Below are 12723 nucleotides of genomic sequence, written 5' to 3'. Positions count from 1 at the left end.
CCACCCATTCCATACTGGTTCTCACATCAGGGTCTCAGCCTGTCTGGTCTCACTCCCTTCAGCTGCTGCGGTCATCATGGCACTGGGGCTGCACCACAACCCATGCCTGACTGCAGCATGCCCAGCGCAGCAAGCTCCCCCCGACCGCCTGTTCTGTGCTGCCAGCTATGGCTTCTCCACTCCCTCAGCTGCCTGCTCAATGCCTCGTGACTGCAGCAGCATCTGCATCACTCGTCTCCATCCCCAGCCCTGCCTCACCCGCCTTCAGCCAGCCCCTCCTTGCTTGTCTCCATCCCTCCTTCAGCATGGCCAGCAGGAGGTCTCTGTGCTGAGCTGGGTTGAGAAATCCCCAAGAGCCAGAGCCTGGTGCTTGTTGCTCCCACCCTGCTCCTTCTCCACAGTACTCTGTGGTGGCAGTGCTGTGACATCCCAGCTCCTGTCCCCAGCTATCTGTCCATCCCCTGCTGTGGGGAGAGCATGGTCCCCATCCCAGCTCAGAGAATCACAGACTGGTTTGGGTTAGAAGGCGCCTTAAAGCCCATCCAGTTCCAACCCCGTGCCACAGGCAGACACCTTCCACTAGATCAGGCTGCTCCAAGCCCTGTCTAACCTGGCCTCGAACACTGCCAGGGATGGAGCAGCCACAGCTTCTCTGGGCAACCTGTGCCAGGGCTTCATGGCTCATAGCTGGTCCAAACTGCCCTGTCCCACTGCTTGGCACCTCCTGGCCAAGAGGGATGGTAGCAGCAGGGCCACAGGCCAGCGTGTGCCTAAAGGGCATCTAGGGCCATTGCTGGGCTTGCTGCTCCCCCATGCCCTGAACTGTAGCCGGGCATCCTTTCTGGCTTTGCTCTCTGCAGCCACTCCTGCCTGTGAGCAGCTATGGCCAGGGAAGGTGAGCAGCAGCTCTGCTAGGGCTGGGAGCCAGTGACAGACACTGCAAAGCCCCAGGAAGCAAGGTCCCCATGGGCCCCGGCAGGCAGCATGCCAGATGCACTCACATAAACGACACACATACATATATACTCATCCCCTCCCTGCAGGTATTTACAGACATGGATTCCATCCCCCAGAGCCTGCTCTGCTCCAGGCTGAACCATCCCGGCTCCCTCAGCCTTTCCTCACAGCAGAGATGCTCCAGTTCCTCCAGCATCTTGGCTGCCTTTTGCTGGACTTTCTTCAGTCTGTCCATGTCTTTCTTGCACTGGGGAGCCCAGCACTTGGCCCAGCGCTCCCGAATGGTTTCCTTAACCAGTGGGCAACACTCCTAATGCAACCCAGAATGCCATTTGTCTTCACTGCACAAGAACCTGCTGCTGGTTCATTCTGGTACTCACCAGGGCCTTTACTGAGCTGCTACTTAGAGCAGCATTGGCACTAGCACTGGCACCAGCACCATGGCACCCGAGCAGCATGGCCGCAGGACCACACCATGCACGCGCCTCCCACTCTGCCCGGTACATGCAGGGCTGCCATGCAAAGCAGTACAAGCACTTGCACTGATGGGCACACTCCAGAGCAGGCTTGCATGCGGGCAGGGGCACCCTCACCAGCTCCATGGCAAGGCAAGGACCGACCTCCCCTCCTGCCCACCCTACTCCTGCTGGTGGGAGCAGAGCCTGGTGGGAAGGGTGGTGTGATAGAATGAGCATGCGAGAGCAGCCCCCTGCTCTGTTCTGCTGCCCCCACCCCAAATTTCACATGGTAAGGAGGGGCTCAGCCCTTCCTCCTCCTCTGGCAGCGCTTCCCAGCCCAGGAGCCACTGCAGCCTGGACCCCTCCCGGTGATGGCATGCTGGGGGTCCCCAGAGGGTGCAGCAGGTGCCTGTGGGACGGCGGGCAGAGCCACAGCCCGTAATGGGGAACCCTCAATGCTAAGGTCTTACTTTTCTCTGTGGCCTCCAGGAGTTTCCTCCTCCCGCGTTTCTTCTGGGGGTCGGAAGGGGCCAGCTCACCCTCATCGGCCGGGGCGTCCAGGCCCTCCTTGGGGGTACAGCGGCCGTTCTCCAGCGCCCGGCCCGTCTCGCCGTCCGGCAGGCTCTCCGTCTCGTCCTCCTCGGGGCGCCCACCCTTGGGACTTGTGCTGCTCTCTTCCGCACCCTTCCACTGGGCACTGTCTCCCTCCACGTCCCCGTTGGGCAGCGGCTCGGCAGGGCTGGCTTCTGGGCAGGGCGGGGGGCACTTGGGGATGGCTGCGGTGTCTTTGGGGGTGTCACTGCTTTCCACCTGTGGAGAAGGGGAGGGAAAGGAGCTGCAATGGGTGCTGGCAGTGAGGTACATGGATCTGCTTGCACCCCTGCCCAGGCCCCCAGCCCTCATGCTACCATCACCAAACCCATGGCAGGCTCCCTTGCACCACTTTGGGGTGGCCAGTCCCATTTGGACTCTATCCCTGTCCCAATCCCCCTGTCCTGACTCTACTTCCCCACTGCAGACCTCACAACACAAAGGGTATCTCTGGGACCACAGCCTAGAGACATGACTTGTCCACCAGGACACTGTCCCAGAGACTCATCTCCAGTGACAACAGGGGCCAAAAGCACATTATGCCAAAAAGACCAAGTTCTGCCTCCTTCACCTTAGGCTTGCCAGGCTGCTGTTGCCTGAGGGGCTGGCAATGTGCTCCAGGGTGGGACAGGGCTACAATGCCACCCTCAGGATCAGGACATGTGGACATGGAACCCTCAGGTCATGGACACCATGAGGATCACCAGACAAGGCCATAGCACCCAAAGAGCCAGGATATGTGAATGTGAAATCACTCAGAAAAGGACACGCTGTTGTGAGACCCTCAGGATAAGGACAGTCTGCCACAGCACTGTTAGGACCAGGATACACTGCCATGGGACAAAAGGACCAGGACATGCTGCCATGGCACCCTCAGGACCAGGACACATGGTCATCACATGCTGAGGACACTGGACATGCTGCCATGACACCCTCAGGACCAGGACATATGGCTGTGATGCTTTCAGCACTAGGACACACTTCTGTGGTACCCTCAGGACCAGGAGACACTGCCACAACAACCTCCAGATTAGGACATGCTGCAGTGAGACATGACCATGGCATATTCAGGAGCAGAACACAATGCTACAGCACCCTCAGGATGAAGACACATGGATGTGGTATCATCAGTACCAGGATACACTGCCATGACACCCTCAGAACCAGGACACACTGCCATGGCACCTTCAGGTCCAGGATACAAAACAGTGACACCCTCAGGACCAGGCCAAATGGCCAAGGCACCCTCAGGACCAGGACATGGTGCCCTGACACCCTTAGGACCAGAACAGAGTGCAGTGGTACCCCCAGGACTCCTGCCATGGCGCCCTCAGGAGCCGATCATATTGTAATGACACCCTCAGGTCCAGGACATGCTGTATTAACACCCTGAGGACAAGAACACGTAGCCATGACACTCTCAGGACTAGGACAAGGTGCCACAAAACCTTTAGGATCAGGAAATACTACCACAGCACCCTCAGGATGTGGACACTGTATGAAGGCACTCGCAGGACCAGGACACACTGCCATGACACACTCATAGTTAGGACACAACGGCATGGCATCCTCATGATAAGGACATACAGCCACAGCACCTTCAGGACAAGGACACATTGCCTTGACACCTGCAAAAACAGGACATGGAGCCATGTCCTGGCTCCTCAGGACCAGGGCACACAACCAAAGCACCCTCAGGAATGAGACAGGCAACCATGATGCCTTCAGGAACAGGACACCATGCCATGCCATGCAACCAGGATCTGTCTTGAACTAATCAATGACACGGTCCTTTCCATACTTAGAGAGGACTTATAAAATGTGGACAGACTTTTAGTGGGGCCTGTAGTGGCAGGATCAGGGGTGATGGTTTTGAACTGAAAAAGGGTAGGGTTGGGTTGGACATGAGGAAGAAATTGTTTACACTGAAGGCAGTGAGACACTGGCACAGGTTGACCAGAGAAGCTGTGGCTGCCCCATCCCTGGCAGTGTTCAAGGCCAGGCTGGATGGGACTTGGAGCAACCTGGGCTAAGTGGATTGTGTCCCTGCTATGGCAGGGGGATTGCACTAAGTGATCCTTAAGGTCCCTTCTAACCCAAGCCATTCTAGGATTCTATGACATGACACTCACAGGAGCTGGACACATGGATGTGACACCCTTGTGACTAAGACACAACATCATGACACACACATGACAAGGACACACTGCCACAGCACCTTCAGGACCAAGACACACTTCCATGGCATCCTCAGGACCTGGACACATGGACATCAGAGAAGCATGATATCACAGAATGGAAAGGACCTTAAAGCTCATTTAGTTCCAACCCCCTTGCCATGGGCAGGGACACCTTACACTGGACCAGGTTGCTCCAAGCCTCATCCAACCTGGCCTTGAACACTGCCAGGGATGGAGGAGCCATAGCTTCTCTGGGCAACCTGTGCCAGGGCCTCATCACCCTCATTGTAAAACATTTTCTTCACATGTCCAACCCAACGCTACCCTCATTCAGTTTAAAACCATTGCCCCTTTTCCTGCCACTACAGGCCGGGGTGCAAAGCCTTTCTCCATCTTTCTAGCAAGTCCCCTCTATACATTGAAAGGATGCAGAAAGGTCACCCCAGAAACAGGGGACACAACAGCATGGCACCCTGAGGATGAGGAAACAAGGATATGACACCCTCAGGACCACAACACAGTGACATGGCATTCTCAGGATCAGGACATGCTGCCATGGTATCCTCAAGACCAGGACACATGGACATGACACTGTCAGGACAAGGACACAATTGCATGACACCCTCATGATGAAGACACACTGCTATGACACCTGCAAAAAATGTCATGGCCTCATATTATCACAGAATCATTTAGATTGGAAAAGAGCTTTGAGATCATTGACCCAGCAATGCCAAGTCCACCACTACATCATGTCCCTCAGCACTACATCTACACATCTTTTAAATACCTCCAGGGATGGTGCTTCCACCACATCCCTGGGCAGTCTGTTCCAGTGCTTGACAGCCCTTCTGGGGAAGAAATTTCCCCTCATATCCAAACTAAACCTCCCCTAGCACAACTTGAGGGTATTACCTCTTGTCCTATCATTTGTTACCTGGGAGAAGAGCCTGACCCCCACCTCACTACAACCTCCTTTCAGGCAGTTGTAGAGAGTGATAAGGGCCCCCCTGAACCTTCTCTTCTCCGGACTAAACACCCACTGTTCCCTCAGCTGTTCCCCACTGCACTTGTGCTTCAGGCCCTTCCCCAGCTCCATTGCCCTTCTCTGGACCTGCTCCAGCACCTCAATGTCTTTCTTGTAGTGAGGGGCCCAGAACTGAACACAGGATTTGAGGTGCAGCCTCACGAGTGCTGAGTACAGGGGGACGATCACTGCCCTGGCCCTGCTGCCACACTCTTGCTGATACAGGCCAGGATGCTGTTGGCCTTCTTGGCTGCCTGGGCACAAGCTGCTCATGTTCAGTAGCTGCCAGGGAGCACCCTGAGGTTCTTTTCTGCCGAGCAGCTTTCCAGCCACTCTTTCCCAAGCCTGTAGTGTTCCATGGGGTTGTTGTGGCCCAAACGCAGGACCCAGCAATGCAGCAATGAGCCTTGTTGAACCTCACACCACTGGCCACAGCCCATCAATCAGCCTGTCCAGATCCCTCTGCAGAGCCTTCCTATCCTTCAGTTGATCAACACCCCCAGCCAACTTGGTGTCATTGGGAAACTTACTGAGGGTGCACTTGATCCCCTTGTCCAGACCATTGATGAAGACATTAAGCAGAACCGCCCCCAACACTGAGCCCTGAGGAACACCACTTATGACTAGTCACCAACTGGGTTTAACTCCTTTCACCACAACTCCTGAGTGAAAAGGGTCCAGCCCTTGCTGGTCCAGCCTTCCAGCCAGTTTTTTACCCAGAGAAGAGTACACCCATCCAAGCCATGAGCAGCCAGTTTCTCCAGGAGGATACTGTGGGAAACAGTGTCAAAAGCTTTACTGAAGTACACATAGGCAACATCCACAGCCTTTCCCTCATCCGCTGAGTGGTCACCTTGTCATAGAAGGGGATCAGGTTAGTCAAGCAGGACTTGACTTTCATAAACCCATGCTGACTGGGCCTGGTCTCTTGGTTGCCCTATATGTGCCATGGCCTCCTCAGGACCTGGACACACAGCCACAGTACCCTGAGGCCCAAGATACACAGCTGTGACACCCTCAGGACTGGAACACAGTATCAAGTCATCCTCAGGAGCAGAACACAATGCCTTGAAACCCTCAGGAGCTGGACATGGTGTCATGGCGTTCTCAGAACAAGGACACACAGCGCCAACATCCATATGAAAAGGAAACAATGCCACAACACTCTCAGGACTAGGACACAGTGCCATGACATCCTCAGGAGGAGGACACAATGCCATGAAAACCTCAGGATAATGACTCATGAAAATGACACCTTGAGGAGCAAAATACATTGCTGTGGCACCTTCAGAAGGATTCAGTGCCATGACGATTTCACAGTCACGACCAGGGGACACAGATGTGACATTCTGAGGACCAGGACACACAGATGTGGCACCCTGAAGATGAGGATACACTGCCATGGCATCCTCAGGAGCAGGATAAAATACCATGGCAACTTCAGGACCATGACATTCTACCACGGCAATCTCAGGACAGTGACAAACTTCCATGGCACCCTCAGGAGCAGATTATGTTACATTAACCCCTCAAGACCATGACACAATGACATGGCATCCTCAGGGCTTGGACAGAGAGACATTATATCCCCAGGACCAGGACAGAAGTAGGTGACACCATGAGGACCTGGATAATCTCTCATGGGAAGGTTAGGACCAGGACATGCTGCCATTACATCCTTTGCGCCAGGACACAATGCCATGATACCCTCTGGAAAAGGACACACATTCATGGCATCCTCAGGACCAAAACACAAGTATATGACACCAAGAGAACCTGAATACACTGTCACGGGCAACTTCAGAACAACTACATGCTGCCATGACACCCTAAGGAACAGGACATACTCCCATGACATCCTGTGCACCAGTATACAATGTCATGTTACTTCAGGAAAGAGAAGACACATCCACAGCATCCTCAGGACCAAGACACGAGGATGGGACACCAAGAAGACATGGACACAATGCTGGGACACCTTCAGGATCGGGACAAACTGCCATGATGACCCAAAAACCAGTGTGACACCATGAGGACTAGGCAATGGAGCCATGACACTCACAGGACCAGAACGAAAAGTCCATGGCATCCTCAGGACCATGACACAATGCATGGCATCTTTAGGTCCAGAACAAGTGGCCAAGACACCCTCAGGACCAAGACACACCCCCATGGCACACTCAGGACCAGGACTCATTGCCATAACATCCTGAGGAGCAGGTCATGTTGCAATGAACACCCAGGACACAACACCATGACACCCTCAGGACCAAGACACAAGGACATGATGCCACAAGGACCTGGATACACTACTGTGACACCTTCAGGACCACAACACAATGCCATGTCACCCTCAGGACCAAGACAAATGGACATGACACCATGAGGATCAGGACATGGAGCCATGGCAGGACCTGGACACACTGCCATGATACCTTCGGGACTTAAGACATACTGCCATGATGCTCTTAGGACCAGGACATAATGTCATGTCACCCTCAAGACCAAGACAAATGGAGGTGACATCGTGAGGACCTGAATACAACACCATGGCATCCTTAGGACCAAGACACAAGGAAATGACACCATAAGGACCTGGACACAACACCACAATGCCCTTAGGACCAACTTCATGTCACCCTCAGGACCAAGACAAAGGGAGGTGACACTGTGAGGACCAGGACACAATGCCATGGCACCTTCAGGACGAGGACAAGAGGCCATGGAACTCTCAGGGCCAGGACACAATGGCACAAAACTCACTGGTGCACGATATATGGCCATGACACCCTTGGACCAAGACATGGTGCCATGGTACCCTCAAGACAATGGCACGCTGGGATGTCACCCAGCTGTCCCAGCTCCCATGTCGGTGAGGACATCCCCAGCGTAGGGGGGACACTGGAACTGCCCATCCTGCTTGGCTCGCCTATGCTGAAGCACTGTGGTGTGGGGCCAGTGTTGGGACCTGTCACTCCCGTGGGATCAGCAGCAGGAACATGGAATGGCTGGTGCATGTGTGCATGTGTGCAAGACAGGCGGATCCAGGGACTGCATGACAAGCAGAGCTGGCCACTGCAGTGTGTGCAGTTAACAGAAAGGGAAAGGGCGTATGATAACCACAGCAAGGACAGCCCATGACGGGTGCTCGTGGGTGCTGCTACGTGTGTATGTATGCAACAGGCAGACATGGTTGCCAGGCCCCATGACACCACCATGTGCAGACGTGGCCTATGGTGAGCGTGAGAGTGGGAAGGAGCGTGACAGGCACAGCCAGAGCACACTCATGTGTCAGATGGGCAACACCAACACCCGCAGGAGGTGTGCATGCGTGCCAGGCAGTGCCAGCGTGTGGGAAACGTGCAGCTGGCCCTGGCTCACAAGTGCAGCAACAGAGTGGCGAGTGTGCGTGAGTGTGACACGGGGGGAGCACTGTCTGTGCCAGCGCTCACCAGCATGTGTATGTCTGCCCGGGAGACAGACGGCAACGATTCGAATGCAGACAGTGGTGCTGAGCACGTTATCAAGGCTGTGAAGCTGGGAATGGCATCACTGGTCCCCTGCTATACCACCAGCCCCATGCATGCCACATTACTGCATGGCATGGCACAGCACAGCACAGCAGGAGCAAAGTGAGAGCGAGAGGAGCAGCCCAGCTCAGCGGTTTCCGTGGCAAAGGAGAGTGAAAGTGCTGCTGCGTCACTGCAACAGCAAGGCACAGCGCAGCCATGGCAGGGTGGGCTCCGCCTGTGCTGCTCAACCAGACCCTGGTCATCCCCACTGCCACAGCCCTGGGGAGCACTCAGTCTCCTCCTGTGTATGCACACGGAGGGGCTGGCCCACTTTATGCCAGGGCATGGGGGGGTCCTGTCCCTGGGGCTCAGCCCCTGACAGCATGGCACAGTGGAGCTGTCCAGGCACCAGCCTCCCTGGAGATCCCCCCATACACTGCTCACGGGTGTGGGGTGCCTGCCACAGACTCAACCCCACAAACAGACAAGACACCCGCAAGGTGCTGCCACTGCCACTGGGGCCAGGAGCTGACACCCAGTCCTGTTTCCCAAGCCTTGTGCTTGCCTTCCCATCCTTGCCCCCCCCCCCCAACCCGGACGCACAGCAAGAGCTTTGCAAGAAGCTGGGAGCATCAGGAGCTTCACAGGCTGCCAGGGATGGGGGGGAGGCCACAGGTTTGCTCCTAGCCTGGCTGTGCCAGGCCCTGCCTGGCCAAGGCACACAGACTCGCATGGGGACTGCAGGCAAGCTCTGTCTATGCCCTGCCTGCACCCTGTCTGTGCTCTGCCTGGGCTGGAGCAGGGCCCCCCACCTCTGCAACAGCAATGCCAGGAAATGGGGACAAGCAGCCCACCGGCACCTTCCCTCCACTGCTGCCCGCCCCTACTCTGCCCCGGCCCTCCCAGTGGCACAGGAGGGTGCTGGGGGCTACGGCGCGGGAGCACAGTGCCGGGGTGGCACAGAAAGGAGCCGGCTGCAAGGGACCCTCCTGCCCGTCCCCATTAAACTACATGTCCCAGGATGCATCATACGGTGGCAGGCTGCCAGGGAGCAAATACTGAGCAGCAAAGGCTTCGCGTGAGCTGGGGTGCCCGCCATGCTGCCCACCGTCTCCTGCCCCAAGGACACTGGAAAGCGGATGCCGAAGGAGCTGGGGTTGTGGGGATCAGGTGATGGAGGTGCCTTTGCTCCCCAGGTCTCCCAGATCCGCGTTGCCGCTGCCGCAGGAGCCCCCTCCCCAGGCGTGCCCGGCAGGCGATGTGCCGCTTACCATGGCGCAACCCTCCGGCTGGCGCTCAGACCCCCGTCCGGCTGCCGCCCGCCCGCGCGCAGGCGCCTGCCTCCTCCCTGCGCTGGTGGCCGCGGCCCCGCGGCGGCAGCGGGCGCTTCCTGCTCGGCACGGCCGCCCCGGCTCGCTGGCAGAGTCACTTCCTCCGCTCGCACGCTGGCTCCAGGCCGGTGGGTGCGGGCTGTCGTGCAAAGGGGCAGCGACCGCAGCCGCGGAAAACAGGGACGCACTGCTCCACAGCCCGCAGCTGGGAAAGGCTGGACACGGGGAACCACTCCCAAATGCCCTCCCGCTGTACCGAGCCTGCACCACGCAGCCCCCACAGGAGCACGGCTGGCCCAGCTCCCACAGTGCGGTGGTGTCGCTCATGCCATGGATGTGCATGCACCAGGCCAGAGGACATCGCACACCCATGTGCTGGGGACACGCGAGCCGCCGCCACCATTCACAGAGGTGCCTGGTGGCCTCTCTCCCTGTGCCTGCAGGCAGCACAGCCTGGTTCCCAGGGAGGGCACAGCTCAAACAAGCAGACACCATTGCCATCGGGAGGGTGGAGGTATCGTGCCAGGCAGCTGCGCAGGAGCTCCTGGCTGTGAGCAAGGGCACGTTCAAGGTGATGGAGCCTGAAGACAGACCTTGGTGTGCCCGGCTGATGGGATACTGCAGCCCTGGGAAGCCTGGACACCAAACCCAGTGGTGGGACAGGCTGCGGGGACGCTGAGCTGGCACTGCCGGTGAGATGGATGCCGGAGAGCAAAGTCCCCGGCTGTTGGAGGGGAGGGAGCTGCCAGTGCCTCTGTGCCTGTGCCTGGGCCTCACACTGGCTCTGGAAGCGACTATGGCGCACGCTCCGCCTGTATCTCACTGCGCCTGTGCCCCAAACACCCCGGTTTGGTGCGGCTTAGGGGGCTCAGGGCAGGAGGAGCTGTCAGAACTGGCTTGGACTGTGATGGGGCAGTCCCGAATAAAGAGGATGGAGGGAGACCTAGGGCAAACCAAAGCAGGGCTACAGTCCCGCACCCTCGTGCTCCCTGCCAGGGGCTGTAGCTGACAGGACAAGCAGAGTCCATCCCATCTCCCTCATGGGAACAAGCTGCGGGTCTCCATCCCCACAGCAGGCCTCATGGCAAGTGTAAAGGGATATGCTTCCCACTGCATCCTGCCAGTCCCCTGCACGCCAGCATCCCCCAGCTCCCCAGCCTGCACTGAGCCTGTGATAGGGGCCCTGCCGTTCCCAGCCCTGTTCCAGCCTCCTGCTTGGGGCCGCATCCTGGACACCATGCTGAAAACAATCACAGGGGCTGCGTGGGCTTCCCGGGAGGAAACGGGAAGGCCGGCAATGTGCTCCGGATTAGGCGGCTGCGGGGGCTGGTGGAGGCACGGCTGCGGGGGGCTCAGCCCAATCCCCCAACGGGACGAGGTCCAGGGGTCCACACAGGCATCAGGAGCATGGTGGCATGCGCTCCCCTCGGTGCTGCAAGGACGTGGCAGTGACACTGGGGCTAACCATCACTACTGGCCCTGGGGCTGGGGAGGGCCACCCTGTCCAGGACCATGCGCTCCCCACCCCATGTTAGGCCCATGGCTGAGCAGACCACACAGGGGTGCCATAGCTCTTCTCCATCCCCACTCTTGGCAGCTCCTTCCCACCAGCATGGCAGACCCTTGCCCACCATGTGTTCAGGAAACGGGTGTCACCACGCATTTGCCATGGCATCCGGTCAGCCCCAGCTCTCTCCCCAGGCCCTGCCATGCTGCCAATGACAGGAAGATGCGCCGGGTCACAGTGTGATATGGGGAATGTGGAGGGTTAACCTTGGGATGTGACAGGCACCACATCCCCTCACATGACAGCTGTTTGGGACAGGGACACGTGGCTCACCCAGCACCACAGCTGTCATGCCTTGGAACAGCACCCACCCAAAACCAGCCTCCCAGCACCCTCACTCCTCCAGCCCTTCAACAGCCACACCAGCCAAACCCAGCGCCCCGTCTCCAGCCCTGCTGCCACTTTCCTACCTGGGTCAGAACCAGATGTTGGCTCACCAGGCCTCCAGGGTTCCCTGTGCCCCCGGCACGTCCCAGTGCTGCTGCATGGACACTGCACAGGGGAAGGGGAGGCCAGGACCCACCCCATATCCATGCCCCTCCCAGGCTGCCCCGGCGCCCGTCCCTGTCCCCGAGGAGGGCCTGGCGGCGGGTCTGCCTTCCTGCCCACCCACCCGCTTCCTCCGCACTGGCCAGGCCCTGGGAACAAGCGCTGCCTTTCTCTTGCTCCCCTCCCCTCCGTTGGGCCCCCGCCAAGGACGCTGCTCCACTGGGAGCCCGCCGGGCTGCACAGCCCCATGCTGGCCCTGCCGCCTCACTCACTGCCAGGGCGACACCGGTGGGGACTTGAATGTGGGGTGGAGGCTGCTTGTGCCGCAGAGGGATGATGGGGGACAACCCCACTACACTGCACCTCCTGGAGAGCATGCTGATACCAGTCCAAACCCACAGGGCCCCTTCCCAAGCTTGGGGAGCTGCCAGGAGGGTAGACACGGGATGCGGCAGAACATGGGCTCATGCCCCCTCTACTATGGAGATGGTCCTGGGAGAGCCATTGCGTACATGGCAATATCCACAGACCCACTGGAAGAGGGGGTGTCCCCACTGCTGAACCTGGCTGGAGCCACTGGTCTTGGAGCCACAGCATGGTTTGGCACAGAA

General features: G+C 58.0%; 1 protein-coding gene across 3 annotated transcripts in view; it reads right to left on the bottom strand.

Annotated features, from left to right (window-relative positions):
• The window catches only part of DNMT3A (DNA methyltransferase 3 alpha), a 42717-nt gene that overhangs the window by 20195 nt on the left and 9799 nt on the right, over window positions 1–12723 (bottom strand). For 2 of the 3 annotated variants that reach the window (XM_057396808.1, XM_057396806.1), the window contains one exon: window positions 1886–2225. In XM_057396808.1, coding sequence (XP_057252791.1) covers window positions 1886–2225 — 340 coding nt within the window. The remainder of the gene's footprint in view (window positions 1–1885; window positions 2226–12723) is intronic. The other variant, XM_057396807.1, reaches the window with a different exon arrangement.

The sequence above is a fragment of the Pezoporus wallicus genome, unplaced genomic scaffold (assembly GCF_028554395.1).
Source record: "Pezoporus wallicus isolate ANWC-B61680 ecotype Strahan unplaced genomic scaffold, APGP_CSIRO_Pwel_v1 contig_7265, whole genome shotgun sequence".
Taxonomy (NCBI): domain Eukaryota; kingdom Metazoa; phylum Chordata; class Aves; order Psittaciformes; family Psittacidae; genus Pezoporus; species Pezoporus wallicus.
Note: the sequence above shows the minus strand (reverse complement) of the source record. Positions and strands in the feature narration are given on the sequence as shown.